This window comes from Lactuca saligna, chromosome 1 (genome assembly GCF_052625555.1).
Source record: "Lactuca saligna cultivar CGN05327 chromosome 1, ASM5262555v1, whole genome shotgun sequence".
Taxonomy (NCBI): Eukaryota; Viridiplantae; Streptophyta; class Magnoliopsida; order Asterales; family Asteraceae; genus Lactuca; species Lactuca saligna.
Window position 1 is genome coordinate 28326788 of NC_136417.1, and position 27123 is coordinate 28353910.

The following is a 27123-nucleotide window of genomic DNA, read 5'->3' on the forward strand; positions in this document are numbered from 1 at the left end:
CTTAAACAACATAAAAAAGATATAAAAATCAAAGCGTGCTAGAACTTTAATATTTGTCAACCATCAACTTTGGCCTAGTGATAACTGAAACATTCCAAAATGTCTATCATTTATTTTTTTCTAAAGCATGTACAGTACAAATATTTGCTACTAGTATAGTACCAATTGATTATTGTGTATATAAACTTTTTAATATATATTTTTTTATTGTTAAAGACCTCTAATGACATGGAATACTTTTGTTGATTAGTAAAAAAATTTGTACAAGTGATTATTTTAGTTTACTAATGAATTCTATTGAAATAATTTTCTATCTTTTTAATTGACCATAGGAATAACGATCGACTAATGCAACTAAACGGTTATTTCCATGATTATACCCATTCATTTAAGATTGTAATCATTAAACACATTTCATATTTAACATTTGAAATATACTAGAAGTTGCCCTGCTTATGATAAGGTCATTGGTATTATTTAATCAGATTTTTTATGTGGTGGCACCAACTATATAGTTTGGTCTTAGCATACATATATATTGGTATTAATATAATAAAGGTTATATTGTCTTGTTTTAGATATGGGTTGGGAAAAAGAAAAAAACGTGATTAAATCACCAAACTCAAAATAGATGTTCTTTAACTAAATTGAGCTTCATAAGACATGATTGTAATGGCACCTACCTTCTTTGGAACTCAAAAGCCGAGATAAATTTGCGGGGTACAAGTCATCAATCAGCAAGCAATTAAAAAGAAAATACAAGACTAATAATAAAAAACCAATTTGCACAATGTACCAGACACATTCAACCCATCTCTGCTCTATCTAATAGCAGCATTTACGACTCCAGATTTTGGCCTCAACTTAATCCTAAATAAAGTTATTCATTCTCCCAAATGTCTATCAAAAGACAACAACAAAATGGATACTGTATAACAGCTTTTACATAAAGATACTACTATCATATATGATTTTGCCCTACAAGATCCAACATAAAAACATGATACTTTTTTTTACCTTATTACTCGTCCGATGCTTTTGGGGAATTTTCCGGCGTCTTGAGCACCGCAGCAGCAGCACCACCACCACCACCACCACCGGTGTTTCCTTTGTGTTCGTTCACAACCTCACGGAACTCATCAACAATAGCTGGATCTTTAAACTTCAACGCAAACGTGGAAAGACCATTTTGCCCCTCACCCGTACTATTCAAACACGCAAACGTGATTCCTTTCTTCTCCATATTTGTGAGCTTCATATCGGGAAAAATACTCGCGTTCAAAATCAACCGATAATTCCCGCGTGCCCTCATCACAAGTCTTGCTTTTTTCGTCCCTGTGGTCAAAACATTGACTTTAAGTTCCCCTTTCCCACGCTCTTTCCACCCGCCATCAAGAAACTCAAACAGAACAGAATCCGCAGTGAAAACCGCCTTCTCGTTTTCTTCACCGGTTTCCACATGGACTTCCTGCATAGTTGGAATTTTAATTCCGGAAGGCTTGTCAGATGTTCCGGAAGGTGTCCCAAACAAAGACGAATTCCCATTTGTTCCAAAACCGAACGAAGGAAAAGTCGGGGAGTCGGTTTTCGGAATCGAACCGAAAGAAAACGTCGAACTCGAGAATCCCGTCCCCACAAGCCCCGTGAACGCGTTTTGGCTACTCGAAAGCTGTTGGAATGAGTTAACAGATGCAGTAAGGGTACTTTCGTCATTTCCCAACTTTTCATCTTTTTTGGGTTCAGGATCGGTTGGTTCGGGTTTTCTCACCTCACTTGCACCTTCGGGTTCTGTTTCCTTATTCACACTACTTGGTGACTCAACCTCTTCGGGAGCTGTTTTCCCAGGTTCTTGGAGATTATCGGGGGATGTTTTGTCGGGTTCTTGGGGATTAGTGGGGGTGGGGTCCGGAGGGGGTACGAGGCGGATTGCTGCAAAAGGATTGGTGGAAGGGGTAGAGGAAGGTTGAGTACGGCGGACTTTTACGATTCTTCGGTTTGCGATGACTTCTTCGCTTGCTCTTTTGAAAGTAGCGTTTTCTTGTCCGGAAACTTCTTCTTCGTCATCGAGACCGGGGTTATCACGGGATAATTCCCGTCCGGCTGCTCGTTTTTTGGAAGGTGGAATTGAATTGTCTGTGTCCCCCATCACGTGATTTTATGTTCCTTCCTACTGGATTGAAGTAAGATTCTGATTCTGCAAGATGAATATAAAGAAATGGTTGTATTAAAAGAGAATTGCATTTAATGTAAATAAAATTGAAAATCTAGTTCCAACAATAAGCTAATTAGTACTAAACAAGTATTAACTTCTGGATTTAAGTCACCATGGAAAGCCTCCAAAGTTGATCATGTTTTCCAAGATATTGAGCTTTTATGGTGCTAATACTTAATCTTTGATACACCAGGGGGTTAATTAACTTTCAAAACCACTGAATCACTAGACCCTCATTGGTGCAAAAACAAATTCCAATAAGAAGATGTTCTACTCTAGTAGCATGTGCAAACTACAAGTAGAAACCATATGAAATGATACAACATATAAATCTACCAATAATGCTAATACGAATATCCTCATAATTATGTTAACTGTGGAAATTCGATCAGAATCTTGTTCTTGAACAGAATAAGCACCCAACCACAAGTTTATAATCGCATTTGTGTTTACTTTTCAACAGTAACTAAAGAATCTCATAAAAATATGGTCATTACAATTTTAAATCGTTAAAGTAAACCTCCTGAAGCTAATCAAAATAGGCGAAACTTAGAGACCTTGACCTAATATCAAAAAGGTTTTGTCTTGTAGTGACATGTCATTCAAATACCTATTTATAAAAACACATACCAGCCAATTGCTACATTTAACAACAAAAGAAGACTGTCCTTTTCCTCGTTTTCTAAAGCTGATGGTCATTTATAAAAACACATACCACACAGATTTACAAATGTGTTTGTGCCTCTCTTCCATAGCAAATTAGCAATTATAGAATCTCTTGAAGGTTTTAAGCCATTAATGAAAGCCCAACGAAATCAACATGAAAGCACAATCTGAACACCATAACCTAACTTTGCAGGGTCCTCTTTAGATAAATTATCGTCGAACTATCCAATATTTTAGAAGGAAAAAAACCAAAATAAACAACAACTCGTGCACTAGGGCAAAACATACCATCAAATGCGTAAATAACAAACTACACAAAAACAAAATTACCATGATAACAAAGATTGACAACATTTTCTGCATAATACGACACAATACAACAAATCTAACTCGAATAATATACACTAATCCATCAGAAAAACAACCACGTCCAACGATTCCAAAATCTATAGACGGTAATGGTACGGAAAATGAACAACAAAGAAGTAAACAATAGAGGACGAACGATAATGGAGAAGACGAAGACAAATCGGTACCTTGGAGGTGTTGGGAGGTTGCGTTATCACGGTTGTGTCGCCGTTCCTTTGGGTCGGTATATGAACCCTAGATTGACGAACAAAATGTTCTGCCACGGTGATCAATCATCCTAGCCTTTTTCGATTCCTCCTAATGCTATTTATATATATTTTTGAATTAAAGGACAGCAGAAAATGAGTAAACTTGATCCAACGCCCCTATGGTTAGATTGGATTTCATATAAGTGTACATATTTTTGCGAAAATGGTATATTAACCCCATAATTGTTAAATTTAAAATGGAATAAATTATTTAATAGAATTAATAAGATAATTGCAATCATAATCCTTGTACTTAATCACTAAAAATTCAATTTTACAACTCCAAAAGGTAATAATTAAATAACTATTTATATCACATAGCATCCAAACATCCTATATGTTGTTATTTTTATGCTTTTAGCAAATATAGTAATGATACTTTAATGCAATTATTAAAAACCTTATTTACCTAATTTTCCGACGTTCAGAATTAGATGTAGGATATATTTTTCAGACATAAGCCCATGTGTGCTATCTTACCTTATTTGAGTTTGGCAATTACAAATAATGTATGGGACCTTTTTACCTAATTTTTTAATTTTTAATTATTGTATTTTATAATTTTATAAAACATAAATTGTTGTGAATGAAAAAAAAAAAAATTAAATAAACATAAATTATATTTCTTGTACGTTTACGTTAAAATCATGAATTGAGTCTCAGTATTTCTTGTCGATTTAATTTATATATTTTCAATTATCTAAATTAACTATTTAACACTCACTCTCACATCATCAAAATAAAACAATTTTGTTTATGTAAAAATACTTTGTGACCCCCTCTCTTTATGTAATTTATACTATTTGTATTCAATGTTATTATATGGAGAGGACTCCACACATAATCCCGTCCTTTTAACAAATTTTATTCAAATACATTTTGGACAAATTTCAATTTTACCCATTTAACATATTTCTTATTTAACCGGTTTTTTTTAATGTTAACAAATTGATTGGAATATGTAGAAAAGACCTGTTTTTTTTTTTTTTTTTTTTTTTTTCATGAAAATATAGAAAACAATGCTAGAAAGCTTGTACAATTTCATCTCCTTCGGTCCATTTCATCTCATTTTTTCCATCTCTTTTAATCCAGTTTCATTCGGTCCTATCCAAGCACTTATCATCTAGCTATGTTATGTGTAACAAACTCCTCCTAAGGGAAGACGAGGTCCTAAATGATTTGGGCGATGGGATGGGTTGGTACCGTGGGTATTGTCGGCAAACCATACATTTGGTGTTCAATGCAATGATGCATGCAATTTGAAGATAATATATTTTATGTATCAGGTGAGGAAGACCAAGGAATACCAAAGCCACCATTTTATTGTTTGCCTTTCTTCCTTCTTTTTTTTTTTTTTTTTTAATAAACAATACAAAAACATTTATACAAACAATACCAAAACATTTATCATTTCAGTTAAATGTTCTTTTTAATATTATTTTAGAGTTTTTTTTTAACTATCAAAAAACTTTTAAAGAAAAAAATGATATGTTTTATTTTATTTTATATTTTCTAATTTAATTAAATAAAAAATAATGATGTGGTAAATGGGTTGATTGGATTGGAAAAAATAGAGTTACCGTGTATTATAGTTTGAAAAAAAAAATGATGTAACAATGGGTTAGTGGGTTAGGAGGGAGATCTATCTAATTGTGAAGTAGATGTGATTTTGGTTTTGATTTAACTTGACTCAAATTGATTTGTGGACTACTATAATTTAAAGGGTTAATTACTAATCTAGCCAAATTAATAAAGTAATTAATCATTTTTAGCCAAAAATTAGGAATTATCCCAAAATAACCCACAAAACTGTAGGTATTTTGAATCGTCTACTACTTCGCTAATTCGTTTACTGTTTCGTGTTTAGTATATAAAAAAAGTCATTTTGAAGATATAAAACTGTAGGTTTTTTTAAAACCTACAGTTTTCTCTCTATAAAACACGGTTTCCAAACCGTAGCTTACGGTTTTGGGTTAAATCTACGGGTTATTTTTTTTTTTTAAATGAAAACTACGGTTTTTGGTTAAAAAGCTAGGGTTTTATGCATTGTGGACTTGTACAAAACTACTCCTAATCAACAATATGGTAAAATTTTGATTAAAAATGGACGTATCTCGTTGTTCTTCGGATGCTCTATTGAGAGAAAATAGTAGACAATGGAAGAAAAAATGAGGAAAAAATAACCTAAACTGAAAAATAAGACATTATATATTATGTGCCAATGGGTCACAAAATAGTAGACGGATCACGAAAGAGTAGTCTATTGCGACAAAATAGTAGTTTTCAGACCATAGTCAACCCCAACCTATCTACTATTTCGTGGGCTAGTTTTGGTTAATGTGTTTTTTTTGGCTAATTTTAAATAAGTAATTAGTATATTTGGCTAATTTTAAATAGGTAATTAGTATATTTAGCTAGATTAGTATTTTCCCTTATTTAAAGGTTTGTTTACTTAATATCTCTTTGGGTTATTTATAGAAACTATGTGGTCACGAAAAGCAAATGTACAAATGTAATACTTTGTTTACCAAATATACAAAGTTTGAGAAAAGACACTTTGTAGACGGCTAAAGATGGTTGAACATGTTTGATGTAAAATGGATTGCTTAGAAGACATATTATTGGTATGAGAATATATTCGTGTCAAAAAAAAGGAAAAAGCAATCTTGCTGAATTTATTTATCATAAAATCGGGCATATGTCAGAATAACAATCAAACGAATAAAAAAAAAGCCAAACAAAACAGTTTACTTTATGAACCCTAGCCCCTTAGGTGACAACATATCTTGTCATCTTCACCACCAACACCCAGCACAACAGATAAATTAAACATATTTTTATATTAAAATAGTTTTTTTTAAGTTATACTTTTATTGTTAACATTATATTATTTTTTCAATAATACTTTTGTAACAAAGTTAGATATTAAATATGTATGAAATGTAAAAGATAAGAGAAAAAGATGTCAGAAAGTAAACACAATGGAAGTCGAAATAAACGTGTTACAATTTAATGAAAACAAGCTATATAATAATTGTGTGACCTGGAATCGCACCACCCTATTACATGCTATAGTCGTTTGTTTTTTACATTCACAATAATAATAATAATAATAATAATAATAATAATAATAATAATAATAATAAGTAAATGAGTTGAAGGGTGAAAATTACTTACTGCCTCAGAAAGAAAGAATAATGGATGGAGTGCCTTGCCTAGCGAGTAACTAAACTCAAACTACCAAGCTCAAGCTCAAGTCTCAAGTCTCAAGTCTATATATTTATATCATATCATATCATATCATATGTCCCAAAATACAAAAATCGACGCGCTTACAAAATTACACCACGAACAGGTACCTACACAACAAGGGCTAATTAGTATTATATGGTGAGAATAGGTGTTAATGACATGGTGTAGTGTAGTAGTATATACAAGAATTATTTAACCTCATATATATACCTACCTGAAGAAGTTGCATAAAGCAGGAAACATCTTTAATCGACTTGGTGACGTGGTGTAAGCACTGCAAATTCAAATATGAATATGAGATGGTGAGTGTGAGTGTGAGTGCGAGACAAAACTAAACAAATACACTGCTTCTAGTAGACAGGAAATATATGAAATCAACAATGATTGATAACCCTTTAAAAATTCTATGCACATTCAAGTGTGAGGTTTGTAATTGTGGAATCTGTTCTCATTTAGGGAAGTTCCTTTTAGGATGATATATGCAAATATATAAGGGTCTTTTTGGTATGATGGGATGGAATCACAAAGTAAAGCAAAGGAATGGATCATTACATTCCGTTATCATATTTGGTTGGCTTTAACTTCAAGGAATGGAATGTTTCATTCAAATATGTTTGTTAGTCACTGTTAAAAACAACGAAATTGAATTTGATAAAAAGAGGGGAAAATGTTATTTTTAATCAAATAAAGATCAGTAAAAAATTAAATGTAAACATGTTTCTGATAGTGAAAAAAGTTTACTAATCATCTTAATTAATTGTTTACAAAAATAAGAAATTAAATACCATGAAATCTTCCAATAGGAATAAATTTAACTGAACTCTTGAATTTTCTTAAAAAAATATTCTTGTTAATGAAGACCACACAGATAAAAAGTAATTATCTAATAATATATCACATAGAAAAGAACCCTCCTCATGGAATGAAATTAAGCCTAGGAGAAGGAATAGCCATTCCACTCCTATGAGGCAAACAACCATGATTTTTTTTATACTACTGTAAATGTAATGTTGAATTCCATTCCCTTTTGGATTACTGCATACCAAAGACTTGATAAAAGTTATTTGATACGATTACGAGGAGTGGAGTTAAGTTGGATTTGCTGAAAGATGAGGGCAATTAAGAGAAAATTCAATTAATTAATCACCAGCAATAAAATTAGCCCCAACCAATTGCTTTTAGGCTGACGAAGTTGCTGCATTATTCGTACCCCACTCTTCTTCTTCTTCTTCAGCCTCGTTACCATTAACGAAAACTGCCCCATCTGAAGAATCGTTATCCATTGCATTTGCATTTGCATTTCCAGCTGCTGCACTTTCTTCTTCTTCTTCTTGACCATCAACATATTCCCCTTCATTTCCGTTTCCTTCTACACCCTCCTGTATCATGAAAAAAATGCCTTTTTTTAAATTGGAAAAACAACAAGAGCTGTTTATTTAACAGAACAGCAGAAAGTTACCTCATGATCCAACTCTCCGTTTTCATGTGGTTCATCATCATCCAACTGCATGTGTTTAAAAATATCCACAAGATTCACATGTGATCTATCAACATAATTCACATACTCTTCTGCTGGAGGGTAACTACTCCTGAAAATATATTTAGTGGAAACACAAACACTCTTTAATTTTATATAATATTTAAATTGTGTCATATATGAAAGTTGCACATAATAATAATTATCGAACTCAAGTTACAACATAAGCAAACAGAACAGAACCTTGTTTCTGTAGCTCTTTCTTCAACTTCAAGTGCAATTTGCCAGTCCTCAAACATATTTGGATACTCTTCAGGATCTGCTAATGATTCTGCTGCTTTCTGATTAACCTGCATTTCAATTTCATAATTAAAAATCTTTCAAAAACTGAATAAAATGAAAGAAGATATTAAAAGACTAACCTTGTTAAGGTCTTTTCTCCAAAGAGCAACTATTTCTGAAACCTTGCTTGGAAGATAAGACCGTGCCATCAGAGCAGCCTCGGGTATCCGGTTGCTGAAAAAAAAAATAGAAAGGGTATTTTGGGAATTTCATATCATGTTCATTGCCCAACTTTCATATTCATTGATGTATGGAAGGTGAAAAACTAACCTGTCCACCAACAACTGTAAACAGTCTTCCAATTTACCCAGCATAAATAGACAAGCAAAAGCAACATTGTTTTTTCCATTTTCTTTTGCAACAAGTGCAAGTTTTGCGATCTCTTCAGCATCTCCCAGAGAAGAATACAGCAAAAGCAGACCACTTAAATCGTTTGCATGTTTCAAACAATCTTCAGCCATTTCCAACTGCAATGTTTTCATATTACTATTATTTTAGATTTATTTACCTAGAACCAAAGGCAATAATAAATACCAAAATTGACACATACCAGTCCAGTAGACATAGCTAATTCACCCAACTGCTTCCATTTTGACTCACTTTGTGCTACTAGTGCAATATCCTATATTATACACAAAAACAAATGTTATCATTAATTATGATTCATAAACTCAAATATTGGTATTATATCTTTAGCTTACCTTTGCAATCTCTAGTTTACCAAGCTGAATGGCCAGTTCAAATCTATAATCAGGATCTGTAGCAACTTCTAAAGCTTCATCAATCATTCCACGTGACTCCAAGAAATGAGCAACACTATCGAACAAAAAAATCATATATTAAATTTTTTTTATTTGTCTCAATTCTTAATATACTAAACTATACCTGTTATGATGCTCCTTTGGAATTGAAGGCAATACAGCACTAGCTTTGTCTAGGTCGCCACGCATCACAAGTGTTTTATACTCGATCAAGGTGAGCAGCAATGTATATCCAATGACACTAAAATATAAAAAATGTTAAAATTGAGATTATATATAAAAAGAGTAAATTACATTTTTGTGTTTGCACTTTGCACCCTTCCTGAGTATAGCTGGGTTTTTTCAACTTTTGGCCCAAAAATTTCTCTTGCAATTTTGGTCCTAATATTTGGTTTTCATTTCCTGTTCCAAGTAAAATGACTATGTTTTTTGGGACCAAAATTGCAAAAATCAGCTATACTCAGGGACATAAACCATTACAAGAAACTCAAATAAGGACCAAATTTGCAAAAGAAAACTCTTTGGGGGCCAAAATTGCAAAAAGCAAATGTCATTTACTCACTTGAATTCCTTGTCAATGAGAAAAACCCTGCTTTGATTAGCTAGATATCCTAGGAGATACATTGGGCGATCCAAATGAAACATTGTGGTCACCTGAAAAAGAAATATTAGATGAATAAATAAAATCTGGATGTTTTTAAGGTATTATGAAAAGTATTGATGACAAATCATACCTCGCCACCAACACAGTAATTGAGTCGCCATGAAGAATTAGTGTAAATAAAACAGTCACCAACCCACAATCCAGTTCTAACTCTTTCGCTCACTTCATATAGAAGTTTAAAGGAATCTTCAATACCTTGCTCATCTACAGATCTTCCACTGTCTAGATGTGCAGACACTACATCATGCTGTAAATATAACCAAATTTATAATTATTAATTGTAACTTTTATAAAACATAATTACATAAAGAAAAACACGATAACATATTGTGTATCATGGAATTGGAAAAAGGACCTGTTTGTTTACCCAATGGAATGGAATGGACCATTAAAGAAGTGTGATTTCTACCATTTTGTTAACTGGTGTTTTTTTGTCATTCTATCATGGAATGGAATGAACACTTGCAATATAAACCATTTTTAGTTATGTAAAGTGTAATTTCTAACGACCAAATCTTTTTGAAAATTTCATTATTTTAACTGGATTGCTATTTTATTCATGAAGAAATAACTATCAAATAATATTTTTAATTATAACATACTTAGGTTTTAATGAGTTTTAGTTAATGATAATTAAAATAATGTATAGAATAGAGTGAAAGTTAATACATTGTATTTACATATAAATGCACAAAATTCATTCTATTTCTATAGCCCAACCAAATATGATCATGGAATGTAACGACTCATTTCATTACCCTGCCCATTCCATCCAACTAAACAGGCCATTAGGGGGTGTATAAGGATCTTACATTGTACTGTAATATATAGAATGATGAATCACTGGAAATTGCTAACATATCACCACTGTCTGCCCAGTAAAGGTTCTGGAGTATACACAAAAATATTAGAAAATCACTCATATGTTCATGTTGTTGACATCTAATTAAAGAGGTACAAGTTGGTTACCTTGACATTGACATCAATCCTTTGAATCAATCTGCACTCAGCCCAATCATAGAAACATATAAAATCATTTGAGCACATTGCAAGCAATGATCCTCCATACATGCGTTCAGCAGAAAATGTTGGTCGGATACTCTTTTTTTCCTGTTTATAAAGAAATATATCCAAATAAACAAATGGGGACACATTTTGGCTAATTCACAAATGTAAGGATATGCGGTGGAAGAAAGTCACAAACCTGAAAAGATTTGTTAAAAATCTTGATCTTAGTTGTGCTCTCTCTAACAGCATATTCACCATCAGATGACCAAACAATCTCCAATGCAGACCCAAAGGATCTGTTTCTCCATGCCAAAGCTGTATATATGATGTATTCACCATCACCACACACAACAACAAACCTCCCATTTGGGTTGTGTTTCAAGCTCTGTAAACAACACCAAAACATACAAAGATTAAAAAAAACAACGACCAACTTACCCTCATACTTCAGTAATTATAAAAAATGGTCCTGGTTATCTCATTTTCAATTGGTAGGAAGCTAAAAGAAACCATATGCACAACTCACTTGTGGGTAGAGATCACATGTTCCCAATTCTTTAACTCCTAAAGGCAACCTCTCTCCATCGGAGACCTGAGAATGAAAGAAAAGAAGGAAGTTACAGTCATTTTGAAAGAAATTTGAATACGAGAAAAAACCCTTTTTATTTTATTTTTGAATAGACAAAAAAGCATATGGACACAAACCTCAAAATCAGCTCCCACACTCTTAATGTTAACAGTTTGAATTTCATTATGTTTAGCCCATATAATTTTTCCACTGTTATCCATGCTAGCTACAGGCTCTTCCCTACCAACTTTCACCATTATAGTCCCTTCATCATACCCAATAGCAATCCTGTACAAAAGGATTGTAATAAAACAAGGAAAAATTACAAAATGAGTAAATAAAAAAACATTATATTTTGGTCAATTTTGTCGTTTAACCACCAATACTTTAATTTTCCAATCAAAACATAAATGTTTCAAGGGTTTTTCCAAATTAACCCTTTGAACTGTTATATCAGGTTTCACCAGTAATTTTGTTATATCAAGTTTCACTGGTAATTTTCCAAAATAAATATTTTGACTTGTTACATCTGATCAAAATTGTTAATTCGAAGAAAAGTCTGAAACATTAAGGGTTTGATTGGGAAAAAAAAGGTATAGCAGAATTGTCCAAAACATATTGACTTTTTCTGTAGTTTTCCAGGAATGCAAAAATAGTCAAGAAACATACTTACCTTCGTGAACCTTTCATGTATCCAACAGCCCAAACCCTTTCGAGTCCATAATTCAAAGTATTCTCAAGTCTGCACAAAAATAGAAATTTGTGAGTATTTTCAGGAAATGTAGAAAGAAATAAACTCAACATGACAAGAACTTAACTTTAGAATTACAAAACTTTGAATATGATACACTGACTTTACCAGAAAAAGAAACTTGTACATTTAGGGGGTGTTCCTTTTTTACTTAATTAGCTTACTTGGTTAAGCACTTAATCTGGACACATGGTTGTTTCTTTTTTACTTAACGGTTTAAGCCCAAAAAACATGGCTTAATGTATTACTATTAAGACACAAACCCTTCACCTATTTACCCTTCTTTTTGGCACCCAACTCCTCTTGTGTTAAAATTGATGAATATTGTGAAAATTGTTTGTTGGAATGTAAGGGGAAAATGGCCATTGATTTAGTTGCAATGTTGCATTCAGACAGTTTATTCAGTCTAGAAAAGAAAGAGACCTTATGTATACACTATACAGTACTTCATCCAGACCAACATCATTACTCATTCAGCCACTTTCCCCATTTAGGACTTAATGGGATTTAAAAAAAAAAAAAAAAAAACAGCCCCCTAGTGATGCGTATTTTTAGTTTAATGTAAGTATAGAACCAGAACATACCTATAAGTAGTTGAATGCCATATACGTACAGTACCATCCTCAGAACCTGTGATTATTATTGGCAGCTCAGGGTGAAAGCACACAGCCGAAACATTGTGTGTGTGACCTTCTAAAGTCTGAACACAAGTTTTGGTTTGATAATCCCATACCTGTTTCAAATATTCCAGTATGTATGTAAGTCCAGATTATAAAACGTTATAAAAGATTAAAAATGGTGAAAGCACAATGACATAACAGACCTTAGCAGTGTGATCATCTGATCCAGTAATTAGATAAGGCTTATCACCACCCGTGAAATAATCCACACAATTCACTCCTTTGAGATGGGCATCTAGTGTAAAGTTAGGATCAGGAGACCCAAGATTCCATATCTGAAAAATAGGAAAAACAATGCTGCATAAATGTTCTTATTAAAACTTATAAAAGCATCCACAATGGTAAACATCTTGAAAAGCTTTTTCTTTTTGCCATATCAGCTTTTCACTAACTTTATATAACCAAAACCTATCTTTATAAATCTTCTCCAATTGAACATTAATCCTCATCTATTTGGAATGCTTTATAAGCCCCCCTCCTCTAATTTGTCGTTTTTAAGCAACTTGATGCCATTTTATTAAGGTATATGGGTGTTACTGTGATCAGGTATGGAGTTATAAAAATGAAAGGCAATATATATATATATATATATATATATATATATATATATATATATATATATATATATATATATGATTGCTTGGTGTCATTTTGATTGTCTTGATGAATGTTTTTTAATGATATTTTTTCTATAAGAAATATTCATTCTTATTTTGCATGTTTAATAAAGGGAAAATTACAGAAAACCACTATACTTTAGGCAATTTTGCGGTGTAACCACTTATATTTATTTTTTTCCAATCAAACCATAAAAGTACTAGATATTTTCTAAATTAACCAGTTTGACCAGATATAACAGTCAAAAGGGTTAATTTGGAAAAATGCCTTAAAACTTTATGGTTTGATTGAAAAAAATAAAGTATTAGTGGTTAATCTGAAAAACTACCCATAACACAAAGGTTTTTTGTTTAGTAATTTGCCCTTCAATAAGAAAATAATTACTCAAAAATCACTAAAGATTTAAAATTAAAACATAATTAGGGGTGATATGAATATGTTACTGAGATGAGGGAATGAAATGTAAAACTACAAAGTCTACAATAGACCATTAAGTGGTTGGAGAATAGTAACAAAAAAGTGTTCCACTCCAATGGTATTAAGTGTGATTATGCAATAGCAAAAAGGCTATAAAAAAAACCTCCCATTAGAGATGCTCTAAGATTACCTTTATGGTGCGATCAAGTGATGCACTGGCAAAAGTATTGGTGTCTTTAGGATTGATTGTCACTTGCATGACATAATGGGAATGTCCCTCAAAGATCTGAGTACAATACCAACTCTTTTCCCAGTCCCAAAGCTTAATAAGCATATCATCAGAAGATGAAAGTATATATGGGAGGGTAGGGTGGACAGCCACACACCGAATGTAATCTGTATGTGCCTCAAATACTTTGACTTTATCCATTGTATTGTAATTGTACACACGGATAAACATGTCATCTGCTCCTGCAACAACCCACTGCTTGCGGGCTACAAACTTTGCTGATCTGACTGTAAACACATTGTGTAAGTAAGCATCAGATGTTTGAGTTTAATTTCCAATCATGCTGAAACTGTGTATGGAAATATGTATTCTGACCTGGTAATTCAGTAACCTCAAAGGATTTTGCCATAGCCTGCGACAATGCATATGATATGAGGCTTTACATTAGATGATGGTATTGGAACTTGTATTATAAGAAAATAATGGTAAAACAATCTACAAACATATATGAAGGAGTTTGATCATTGACCTATACAAGATGCTTGTTTTTCTTCACTAAAGATAATTATATCACCTTTTTATATAATTAGTGATGCTGGCTATTTAGTCTACTATGTTACCACAACCAAACTTTAGTTATTGAAATATTAGTCACATTATACTTTATAGTGCATCAAAATAAACTGCTACTCGATATCTATTCATATTGCATGTTTGCAGCAATATCTTTTATGAACTATGACCAAAACTTTGGTTGCATTTCCACTAGGTATTGCCAACTATGCTTTTGACTGAATATCTATAACCTCAATGTTATACCAAATGATACAATATCAACTCCATTTATGATGGACGGGGACAGATTTCTATATGAAAGGAATATGTTAAGCCCTATATTCTGGGATTCAGCTGTATCAACTGCGTTGATAGTTGATACTTTATACAAGAGAATATACATCTTAAAAACATGAATGTCTGTTTGATTTAGATGGGACGATTGAATTCTATATGCAATTAGGAGTATCCTGTATTTTAACTAGAACTTGCCCTTCCTTTAAATTGTTGATATAGTTTCATACCTGAGACTGGTAATCCCAGATGCAGACTGTTCCTGAATACAAACTTGTGAGGATCCTGCAAAAACACAAGTACCAGTGTCCATTAACAGATTAATCAAAAACCACTTGAATGAAGTTCCCGGCAGCTGTAATCCGTGCCTAGGTATGCTGGATCTTTCCTAACAAAATGCACGACTATTTGAGATTTACTCAATTACAAGAAACAGGCATACTTACCATGGCTCTGTTGGATGCAGATCCACGGATTTTACTCTTTCTGATCTTTGAGCAAGTTTCCTCTGCAGAAAATGCTCCTCATTAACATGATTATCGAGTAAGTGTCTAAAATTAACAACAAAATTAATCCAAATTGTATAGCTAAAAGTACCTTGATCTCGAGCCTGAGAGGCTGCCCCAAAGCGGAATACACATAAAACAGATTGAAGTTTCGATTAGTAAATCAGATCCGAGTAGTTTATTAAATCTCATAAGTAAATCAAAACAATGCTCCAATAATGTGATTGGATCAACGATCATATGGAAATAGATTTGTCACTGGATCTAAATCATAATTGAACAAAATGCAAATCAAGCAAATACACTGCAAACTCACCATTGTTGAAGATTAAAATTTAGCCTCTTGATTGGAAATCCGTGACTGAATCCTGAACCCTAAGATCCCAGTGGGAGATCCGGCAAGACAACTCGAACAGAGAGAGAACTAGACCGAATCTCCGTCCGAATTGAGAGATTTGAAGGCCTTCGAGTGTCGATTTAGATTAAGATCCAGAGGGAGGTTCTGCTCCAATGATAGCAACCTCTGTAAATGGTGAGAGAGAAAGAGGGTGGGGTTTGAAGATGCAAAGAAATGTTGAGTTAGTACTCGATATGCGAAATGCAACGACCGATGCTTCCTTCTTACGAAATATTTTCCATGTTTCTTAAAGCTCAAACGAAATTACCGTCGGTTGATTTTTGGGAGATAGATGCAACTTGAAAATAACGGATTGGTATGTTAATATTTTTATGTAATTAAAATTAATTAAAAAAAAACAATGTATTGTCTTTTATTTGTGATAGATTTTTTCTTTCAAAAATAGTTTAACCTCCAATATAGGGGTGTTTGGGAGTGTTTTTTAAACTAGAAAAATGTTTTTAGATAAAAATATTTATTTGTTTATAGTGATGGTAAAATGAGATAATAGTTTTTTATATTAATTTATCATGTAAAATTGTAATGATTTTGCACCATTTTATAACATCTACTAAAATTGTATCATCTAATGACCGCAACTTGCAATTAATGTGGGAATAAAATTAAATATAAGTATTGATTTATGTTACTTTAACGGCATCATTAACTAATTTATAAATTACTTTTGTAAGGTAGTGCAAAGGTTATGTTAATTTTAGCTATTATTATTGTTAATGGTTAAGATTTAAAAACCATTTATTTGAAAAAAACTCAATTATATAAAAAATTAGTTTAGATATTTTTAGAGAATTTGACTTGTCGATTTAGTTTTATATTTAAAACATTTAAATGTTTTAAACTATTTTTAAAAAAAAAAATCTATGAACATTAAAATTTCACATTTAATCTTTGAATATATATATATATATATATATATATATATATATATATATATATATATATATATATATATATATATATATATATATATATATATATATATATATATATACATGTGATGAAATAAAAACGATTCTTTTGTAGTATAATATAGATAATTTGTAGGAATCAAATCCCTAGTACAGATAAAAAGATAGTTGATAGGAGTCGAGTACCTTACGCTTCAGATGTATTATTGATCATGTACTCTATGACATGTACTTGACCTTATGTGTCCTTTGCCTTGAGCATGGTTAGTTGCTATCAGGTAAATCCCAATAAAACTCATTAGACAGGGGTTAAGAACATCCTTAAGTATTTACGGATGACGAAGGACATGCTTATAGTCCTTGGTGGCAGTGATATGTTGAGAGTGAGTGGGTACAGTGATACCAACTTTCAGACAGATAGAGAAAACTTTCGTTCTCAGTCGGGCTGGGTGTTCATTTTAAATTGTGGAGCAGTAACTTGGAAGAGTTCCAAATAGGACACGGTGACTAATTCAACCTGCGAATCAGAGTACATAGCTGCAAGTGAAGCATCAGAGGAAGCGACTTGGTTGAAGAACTTCATCGGAGATCTTGGAATTGTCCCAACCATTCAGGAGTAAATGGAACTTTTCTGCGATTATGAATGAGCGGTTGCCTTGACTAAGGAACCAATAGATTATGGAAAGTCTAGACATATCGACAAAAAGTACCATTACGTTAGACGTATGGTAGAAGAAGACCACCTCATCGTGAAGAGGCTATCATCAGACGAGAGTCCTATAGATCCTTTGACGAAGGCTCTGAGTAGGGTCAAACATAGTCAACATGCTAGGAGCATTGGTCTAAGAGATGATGTTAGTTTTAGTAGTTTGATTGTTAGTTTGAAACTTGTAACAAAATAAATGTAATTGATTTTTGGTGATTAAATAATGGAGAATTGTTTATAAGTTTGATTATTGCTTCTATCGATTGTTTATTCTTGTGTTTTGTTTGTATGTTTTATGATTATTCAAATTCCATGGTCAGTTATACTTTTGGAAGTAAATAGTGAATTAAAACTATCATGAATTGGATTATAGATTGTCTAAGGGAGTTAGACATAGCAATAGTATTGTTGCAATGTTCATGAGTACTAAGAAATGAAAATTTAAGTATTGGATAAACCCACGCTCAGAGAGTTACTTCATGGACTCTATCACGAGTAATTATGAGACAGTAATATATTATGATCTTGAAACAGAGATACATGTGTTGTAATTTACAAGTCGGTTATACATCGATAATGCATAAAACACATCAGTAACTTGATATTATAAAATGTGTTGTCATGCATGATTTGATGAGTAAAAGATGCAATCATATGAGTTAAAGTTTATTTGTTCCTTTTGCCCTAATGGAAAAAAGTGATATCTTTGGGGCCCTCAGTGATTTGGTGTTGACTTATAGTGTTGGGCTCAGTCAGGACTAAATTGATGTGTTCGATTAAAAGTCATATATCATCACAAATAAGAAACTGGGAAACAAAGTTTTGGACAATGAGATTGATTATATTCCATGTCTCATGTCCGAATGATATATTGCAGAATGGATGATTATATGATCATTTATCTTAGGACGCGTAATTGATTGGGTTAGAGTTCGGCAATGGCTTTTGGAAGCTACAATTTGTTGATCAATTCAAAATTTGTACTGTCAGTTATAGTTACAGACTTATCTGAGTGGGAGACTGATGGATTAGGTGTCTAAGCCCATAACTATAATTGGTATATACTTGAATTGATAGTAGCATGGTCCTATTGGGTTGCCATCAAACCTAGCAATTAGACATGATGACTTTTAGAGATAGATTAATTTATTATGTGATTAATAAATTAAAATAAATAATTTATTAATATATTATGAAAATAATATATTAATTAGAAAAGTTATTATTTAATTAATAACTTATCAGAAATTAATTGGAAGTAATTTTGAGATATATAGAATTAATTAAAAGTGCAGACTCAGAAGTGCAATTGTTCAATAGTTGAACACAAGGCTCTAGAACCTTCCACCATAAGGGTAGACGATTTTGAGGGATGTTTTAGGGTTTCTAGAATATTTCATGTGGATAAATAAGGAATGGGATAAATAGCATATTTGAAATATTAATATAATATTCAAATATGGGTTATTTAGGGTTTCCTTTGACCACTATATAAATAACATTAACCCTTGCATTTTTGGTCACTCATATCTCCATATAGATAGCCGAAATTCTCCTCTCCCCTATTCCCTCTCTCTATAGTCTTCCTTCTTGCAAGTTTGGATGTGAGATATTATAGGCACGACAATTATGGAGCTTGCTTCCAAGAGATCTACAAGTGAATGATTCTTATTATTTACTATAATAACAATAAGGTATGTAATCCTAACCCCTTCTTTGGTATTTTTGAAAATAACCTAGGGTTTCTTATTTGATGTTCATAGTTATAGGTTCAATAGTTAAAACATAGATCCTTATGTCGCATGTGAACTTAAGGGTTTTAAGTTCATTTGTTTTACCTAAATCCTATCACAATACTTTACGTCACCACTTGCAGATTGCTAATGAATGCATAACTATATGAAATCATTGGTGAGATAGACAGTCAAACATGTGATCCCACTTTATAGCCACAACCAAACAAGGAGCATGCAAGAAAAAGCTTAGATCAAGAGTTCTTATGATATCCTACATGACTGCATACAACCGCTAGGGCACTCAACTAGATGACCCCGACCTCCTAGTACTTTAACCAACATATTGTTGGATTAGGTGTCTAAGTACATAACTATAATTAGTATGTACTTGACTCGGGAGTAGCATCGTCCATTTGGGTTGCATATCACCAGGACAATTTGATAGGATAAACTTTTGAGAAGAGGTTATTTATGATTTATTAATATATTATAAGTTCTAATATATTAGTATGAAATCATATTATTTAATTAGTATTGATCAAGAATTAGTTTGGAATTAATTTAGTGATCAAAATAGACTAGTTAAATGTAAGGGGATTGATTTGGTAAATCAATCATTCTTATGGTGTGGGCTTATGGTTATTTAGGATCGGCTAAACCAATATGTTAGTCCATGGATAGTCCATGGAGGTTTAACCTATGGATCCTAGGTAATATGAAGAGTCATGGGCATTAGGGTTTACATGGTGCTAACCCTAATGTTGTCACACTATATAAGAATCCCCTTAGCATTCAAAATGGTGCACTAAGTGTTCTTGGAGATCATTGAGCCAATTTTGGTGTTAGGATGTTCTCTCAAAAGTCATCAGTTGTCCAAAGGTGTGTTGTGATTCCATTTGAGGTGCAACACTTGGGGCACTAAGTTTTTAAAGTCCAATTCTACAAGCCACAACCAAGAGGTAACTCTATAACTCAATTCTATGTTGTTTATATCATCTTGTATGCTAGTTGTAGGCTTAATGATTTGGAAACAATATTGCACGTATAATTAAAGAAAAACATAGATCCAAAGCATTTAGGGTTGTATGTGCACCATAGAATGTTGTAGTATACTAAAACCCATAAGTGGTATCAAAGTCTATGATTGTTTTCTATTATTCTTGATGTTTTATTGGTTTTCAAAGTGAAAAATATCAAATTTTCTGCCTTCTTACCAGTGAACTCACGCGAGTCCACTGGGTGACTCACCGAGTCCCCTCATAAAATGGCCAACTCGACGAGTCCAATTCATGTACTCGCTGAGTTTGTGCTCCAGTGGGCAGATTTTTGACTTTTGGCCAGAAATTGGATTAGGATCATTACCCCAAGTTATTTGATTATTGTGTCAATTGAAATATTTGATTATTGTGTCAATTGAAATATTTGATCTAAATGTCTTTTATGAATTCCATAACTTGTCCTCAAGTTATGGAAAATGAAAAGTTTTTCATAAATGTTTTTATGAACTCCATAACTTGTCCCTCAAGTTATGAAATTTCAAGAGTCTCATTTTAAAAGTCATCTTAAATGGTTTTAAGGTCGTCCATAACTTGTCATAAAGTTATTGAACTTGAAAAGTTTTTCTTAAAAACCTCATTAAACTCATAAGTTAAAGGAATGAAAAGTTTTGACAAGTTTCAAAACTTGCCCTTAAGTTTTGGAATTTGTAAAGTTTCACTTATGAATACTTTAATTCCAAATCAAACCCTAGAGTTTTAAAAGTTGAAATTCAACCCTTATACTATTATAATATTATATGTTTAATATATATATATATATATATATATATATATATATATATATATATATGTGTGTGTGTGTGTGTGTATAAGAACAAAGTCAGTCTTACCGTTAGTAAGCATCGTTCACGAAGCCGATCTATAAGGGGGGTATAAGGTTACTGCCTATAAAATGGCAGTTTAATGGGTGTCCACTCTCACCCACCGCTTCCTTGATTGGTGGAGGGTCGTTAGCCGAACAGGTAGGATAAGACATTAATTCTCATTATAATTATAATGATAATTATAAAGTAACCAAACTTTTATTAAATTCCCAATCTTAGTTACTTTAGGAAAAATGTGAATATGGTTCTATCCATGAAATTGCACTTTTCACCTTGTTAAGTCGTTAGTGGAGCGTGTGTGGTTAACCAGCACACTAATCTGGAACTGACAGTGTGTGGCAATTGGCAGCTTGATGTTAATCATGGATCAATGGAGCGTGTGTGGTTAACGAGCACATTGATTAGGTGGTTTGTAACATTGAGTGTACCAAGCTAATTTGCATGGTTATTCACACCTTGTTTGTGATCCTCGGCATCCGAGTCACAAACTTGAAGGGCACAATCGAGATTTAAACATGTCATTGAAAAATTCAATGAATCTCAAAAGATCTAGGAATTTCAATCCATTTAAAACTTAATAATCAATTTCATTTTGCATGGTGGAAATTGGTAAATCGTCATTTACCTACCTTTAAATATTTTACAATTAAATTACGACATCCCTCTTCCGAATGGTAAAATATTGTGTTGGGTCCTAGCCTTAATATTTCGTTTGGGTGTTATACTAAGGACTTAAATCAACTAACTTGAATTTCTCCCATGTAGATTTCTAGTTCAGACAACTATGGTATCCCCAAATCTTTTGGAATAAGCCTCCCTCTTGAAGATGAAGTTCCACGGTTGGATCGTGGAAATGGAGATCATACTTCACTTCCTCCACCTCCTTTAATTATTCTCCCTGACCCACAAGTTTGAAAACTTGAAAAGTTCAAGGCCATTCGAGCCCTACTTGCAATGAAACATCAAGATGGAAGATATATGTGGACTAATGTCTTGGAGATGAAGTCACATATTAACAGGCGGAGAGTATTGGATGTCGTTGTTTCGAGGAAGTTGGCTGTTGACTGGGTTCTTCAATCACTTCTTGAGTCATATAGTGAGTTCATTAAGGACTACTATGTGACAGACCACGACATGACCCTCATTGACATTACATATTTGCTTGTTGATGCTGAATCAACAATGATTTGGCGCACTGGAAAAACAACTTTGATTGGAAGATCTACTTCTCAAACTTCCATGGACATTGATAATGGTAACATTGGAAGTCCGGAAAAGATTTCTCTTCCCAATGGAAAGGGATCGACCATAGTCAACCCGGTTGACCAAATGGTAAAGAGAAAGGCTAAGTTTGAGATTTTATCATATGCCAATGCAAAAGAAGTGTTAGGTGCTATATGTGCACCTTTTTGCGCACCTTTTAGTCCCATTTTATGCATATATTTAGCACAATTGTTCTTCCTTTTCCTTGCATTTTATCATATTCATGTTAGTCTCTAGAACAACTATATTTGCACACTTTTATATCTTTTTTAGGTAAACCGAAGCTTGGAATGCGCTTTGGGAAGTGTCGGGAAGCATTGGTGAAGATTTCGGGACGATCGGGCGAAGAACGAAAAAGTTGGAAAAATCAAGTTTGGAATTGGAGTTAGAGAGGTACACGGGGCGTGTTGAATTTACACTGAAAAGTGGGCACGGGGCGTGTTTTGACCAAAATAGGAGCTGTTGACCATGCTGAACACGACCCGTGTCAGTTTAGTGCAAATCAACACGGGGCGTGTTGCTGAACACGACCCGTGTCAGTTTAGCCTATTTTAACACGGGTCGTGTTCGACCCAGAAACCAACTTTTGGTAGTTTTTCCTATCTTTCATATTACGGGTTAAGGGTCATTTTTAGAGAGGAGAAACATATCAAAGCACCACTGGAGAGGAGAATTCAAAGCTTTTTGCAAGGGTTTGTCCGTTAATCATTTGGAAACATTAATTCTCGTTTTTGTAAGTTGTAATTACACTTAATTTCATCTTTTAGACTTGTGATCTTGTTCTAGCCATGTGTGGCTAGAACCCTAATTTCTCCAATTTCATGTTTTGACTTCTTGGTAGTGACTTCATTCATATGACATGATATTTGTTCTTAATTTCTATCTAATGAATTTGATTTTGCTTCAATCGAATGTTTGATTCTAATTATGATTCTTATTGGCCATTTGAATTAGGGTTAGGTCATTCAAGTTATCTCTTTTACAAAATCCGTAATTATTTTGTGAAATTGAACAAGTAACAAGCATTGAATTGATCTTTATTGAATGAATTTAGTGTATATCTTATTCATACACTTTTACACTCCCGAGCTTATGAGGAGTATTGGGTGTTGTTGGGAACATTAACATAAAGCTTCATGCAATCTTATAATCTAATTCTAAGAGCTTGTTTAGATTAGGTTAATAAGGCTAGGGTTAATCAAAGAGCTTGTTTTGGTTAATTAATATGGTGAATGGGAAGTGCTAGAGCTTATTATCACTTTCAAGTACCAACTTGGATAGAATTGAACGAATATTGTGTCATCTTTGAGTCAAATTGCTAAATTGTCATACATGGGGTTGGAGTCCTTACAAAATTTGAATTTAATTCACGCATTTAGTTGATTGCTTATGTTTTTAATTGTTTGTTTAATAATTACATTCTAAACCCCCCTCTCTTTACTATTGGTGACCATAATACCTTGTGCAAATAGGTATAGACCAATTGTCCTGTGTCTTTGTGGATCGACCCTACTTGCCTTGTACTACCGTTTAGTGCAATATAGTGGGATTATTTTGGAGTATATCGTACGCCTTTATTTGTTGGGTTTGACACGCCTAACAAATTGGCGCCGTTGCCGGGGACACGGTGTTACTAATTGTTCATGCCTAAATCTTTTCATACAGGTACGCCATTGCCAATTGATTCGGAGATGGATAAGACTGCAAATAAGTTAAGGAAGCAAGCCAAGCTTCGTAAGAGGCAACCAGTTTCCGGTACTTATTCATAATCCAATCCCCCGGTCATCAACATTTGGGAGGACATACCCCTCTCAAGTGTATCCACATCAGAAACAGAAAGCCCATCACTCTCACCACAAACAGCCTCACCCATAAATACCACTCCACCCTCTTCACCTATTCATCACATCCTAAAGAGTTCACCTTCAAAAACCACAACCAATTCTCAAGTCGTGGCACATAACCCTGGAGGGAATCAAGGTCCTCCAAACCCACCACCCGAACAAACTCTCCGTCAATGGTCAAGACAAGAGGTGACTCAACAACCTCTTTACATCACATACCCAGTCGCCACCAACCTGGAACTAAAATCTGGGCTTATCCACTTACTCCCAACTTTTAGAGGATTGGAGAACGAAGATCCTCACAAGTTCCTCACCGAGTTCCATGTAGTATGTGTGGGTATGAAACCACACAATGTCACGGAGGACCAAATCAAGCTTAGGGCATTCCCCTTTGCGGTGCAAGACGCGACCAAAGATTGGCTTTATGACCTTCCACCGGGGATGGTAACTACTTGGGTAGATCTTGCGAGATTGTTTTTGGACAAATATTTTCCCAAAATGAAAGCTTCAGCCCTACGACGGGAAATTATCGGAATTAAGCAACACAAAAGAGAATCTTTCCACACATATTGGGAAAGATTCAAGAAACTTTGTGCTCGTTGTCCAAAGCACGAGATCACTAGGTACCAGCTCCTCCAATATTTCATTGAAGGAATGACTCCAATGGAAAGAAGGCTTCTTAATGCCTCTAGTGGTGGATCTTTGTCCGATAAAACCCCAACTGAGATCCGAAATCTAATCAAGAACATGGCTGAAGATTCCAAACATTCAAGCCATGACGAAGAATGGTACACGGATGCACCCCGGGGTGTAAAAGAAGTACAAACTCCTCAGATTGAAGCTCAATTGTCCGAGCTCACGAAAGTAGTCATGATGTTGGCTAAAGACAAAGGTGTGCAGCCCACACCCCGCCCGTGCGGTATTTGCACCCAAGTGGGGCATCCAACCGATATGTGCCCACAACTTCAAGAGGAAGATTATGAAGAAGCGAAAGTCATGGGAGGCTATTCGGGGGCAAATCAAAGAGGTTATGAGCAACCAAGAGGTGATCAACGATGGAACAATAATCAAGGGTGGGGAGGCAATCAACAAGGGAATTATCAGCACAATCAACCACATCAATATCAACCAAGACCACCATTTCCTCAAAATCAACCACGACCACCATTCCAACCTCAAAATTTCCAACCAAGGCATCCACAAAAACCCCCTCCACAAACAAGTTCTTCAAGTATGTCCTTAGAAGACATAGTAAAAAGCCTTGCCACAAGTACTCAAAGCTTTCAACAAGAAACCAAGGCGAGCATAAAAAGCCTGGAGCAACAAGTATCACAACTTGCTTAGTCCGTGAGTAAGATGGAGTCGCAAGGCAAGCTACCCTCTCAAAAAGGAGAAGAACCCAAAACACAATGTGTGTGCAATTACATTAAGAGGTGGGAAAAGCTATGAAAATCCAAGGATGCCAGATGATGAAGAAGAAAAAGAAGAGAAAGAGATTGAGGTGGAAGAAGCTGTCAAAGAAGAGGAAAAGAAGAGTACTCCAAAGTCCAAGAAGCTAATAGAATCTAAAGTGAAAGTCACACCAGCTCCATTTCCTTCAAGGCTGGCAAGCACCAAAAGAGAAAGGGAAGATGACAAAATCATGGACATGTTTCGAAAGGTTGAAATCAATATCCCTCTTTTAGATGTCATTACACAGATTCCTAAATATGCTAAGTTCCTTAAGGAACTTTGCACATCTAAGAAAAAGCTTAAAGGAAATCAAACCATGAAGGTTGGTGAAAATGTCTCAGCCGTGTTACAAAAGCGGCTACCGAAAAAATGCAAGGATCCGGGTGTTTTCACGGTTCCTTGCAAAATGGGTAACCTTTTTGTACCATGTGCCATGCTTGATCTTGGAGCATTAATTAATGTTTTACCCTATTCAAGTTATAAGACAATGGGAATTAGACCTTTATCAAAAACCGAAGTTATCATTCAACTTGCTGATCGGTCTTTGGTACATTCGAAAGGTGTATTGGAGGACGTGTTAGTGCAAGTTAATGAGCTCATTTTTCCCGCTGACTTTTATGTTTTAGACATGGGTGATGAAAACACCCCACAATCAAGCTTCATCCTTTTGGGGAGACCCTTTATGAGTACCGCAAAAACAAAAATAAATGTAGCCAATGGTACTTTGTCAATGGAGTTCGATGGTGAGGTAATTAACTTTAATATCTTTGAAGCCATGCATTATCCTAGCGATATTCATTCTTTAAACTTCATAGATGTTATTGATTCATGTACTAATGATTGCTTTAAGATGTCAAGCCAAGATTTGCTAACCACCATCTTGAGCAAACACTTTGATGAGACAGGGATTAAAGAGTTGGCTGACAAGTACACATTGGAAGACGAATTGATCGAAGTAATTGATTCCTTGGAGAAAGCACAACCCATGAGAGTTGAACCACCCCGCATGAAGCTAAAAAGTTCTAATCTGAAACTTCTCCCATCCATAGTACAACCGCCGACTCTTGAGTTGAAGGCTCTTCCCGACCATCTCAAGTATGCCTATCTTGGAGAGGAAGAGACATTACCGGTGATAATTTCAACTAAGCTGGCACGAGAAGAAGAAAAAAAGTTAGTTGGAATTTTGAAGAAATACAAGGAGGCTATTGGTTGGACTATTACGGATATAAAAGGGTTGAGCCCATCATTATGCATGCACAAAATACTGATGGAAGAGGACTTTCAAGCCAACCCGTGA

The 27123-nt window shown here is 34.0% G+C and overlaps 3 protein-coding genes across 5 annotated transcripts; 1 reads left to right on the forward strand and 2 right to left on the reverse strand.

Moving 5' to 3' along the window:
- Positions 1–745: 745 nt before the first annotated feature.
- LOC145030116 (nuclear pore complex protein NUP50A-like) lies at positions 746–3568 on the reverse strand. Its single transcript, XM_078978540.1, has 2 exons — positions 3415–3568; positions 746–2194 (listed from the first exon to the last, which is right to left on the reverse strand). Exon 2 carries the CDS (start codon positions 2144–2146, stop codon positions 1022–1024), a length of 1125 nt encoding a protein of 374 aa, XP_078834666.1. The 5' UTR covers positions 2147–2194; positions 3415–3568; the 3' UTR covers positions 746–1021.
- A 2890-nt stretch (positions 3569–6458) lies between these two features.
- Positions 6459–16242, reverse strand: LOC145030123 (coatomer subunit beta'-1-like). 3 transcript variants are annotated; one of them, XR_013676594.1, is made up of 26 exons: positions 15934–16242; positions 15709–15729; positions 15558–15619; positions 15342–15396; positions 14638–14674; positions 14224–14549; positions 13142–13273; positions 12903–13051; positions 12241–12309; positions 11705–11855; positions 11526–11591; positions 11196–11384; positions 10961–11101; positions 10804–10878; positions 10062–10238; positions 9890–9981; positions 9452–9568; positions 9268–9382; positions 9117–9188; positions 8837–9033; positions 8647–8740; positions 8468–8574; positions 8207–8336; positions 7917–8126; positions 6962–7021; positions 6459–6854 (listed from the first exon to the last, which is right to left on the reverse strand). XR_013676594.1 is itself a non-coding variant. In XM_078978547.1 (26 exons), the coding sequence occupies exons 1-25, from the start codon at positions 15934–15936 to the stop codon at positions 6993–6995; spliced, it is 2775 nt and encodes a 924-aa protein (XP_078834673.1). In that variant the 5' UTR covers positions 15937–16242; the 3' UTR covers positions 6459–6854; positions 6962–6992. The 3 variants fall into 3 exon arrangements, 1 of the variants encoding a protein (XP_078834673.1); XR_013676593.1 differs by having other exon boundaries at positions 7895–8126; positions 15934–16241; XM_078978547.1 differs by having other exon boundaries at positions 7958–8126.
- A 9591-nt stretch (positions 16243–25833) lies between these two features.
- Positions 25834–27123, forward strand: LOC145004177 (uncharacterized). Its single transcript, XM_078963068.1, has one exon. It carries the CDS (start codon positions 25834–25836, stop codon positions 27121–27123), a length of 1290 nt encoding a protein of 429 aa, XP_078819194.1.

Excerpts from the sequence above, each read along its gene's own strand:
- LOC145030116 (XM_078978540.1), bottom strand. The coding sequence starts at position 2,146 with ATGGGGGACACAGACAATTCAATTCCACCTTCCAAAAAACGAGCAGCC.
- LOC145004177 (XM_078963068.1), top strand. The coding sequence starts at position 25,834 with ATGCCAGATGATGAAGAAGAAAAAGAAGAGAAAGAGATTGAGGTGGAA.
- LOC145030123 (XM_078978547.1), bottom strand. Across the intron at positions 13,274-14,223 it reads CACTTGATCGCACCATAAAG|ATATGGAATCTTGGGTCTCC; the intron begins GTAATCTTAGAG and ends CCTATTTTTCAG. Across the intron at positions 13,052-13,141 it reads CAGATGATCACACTGCTAAG|GTATGGGATTATCAAACCAA; the intron begins GTCTGTTATGTC and ends TATTTGAAACAG.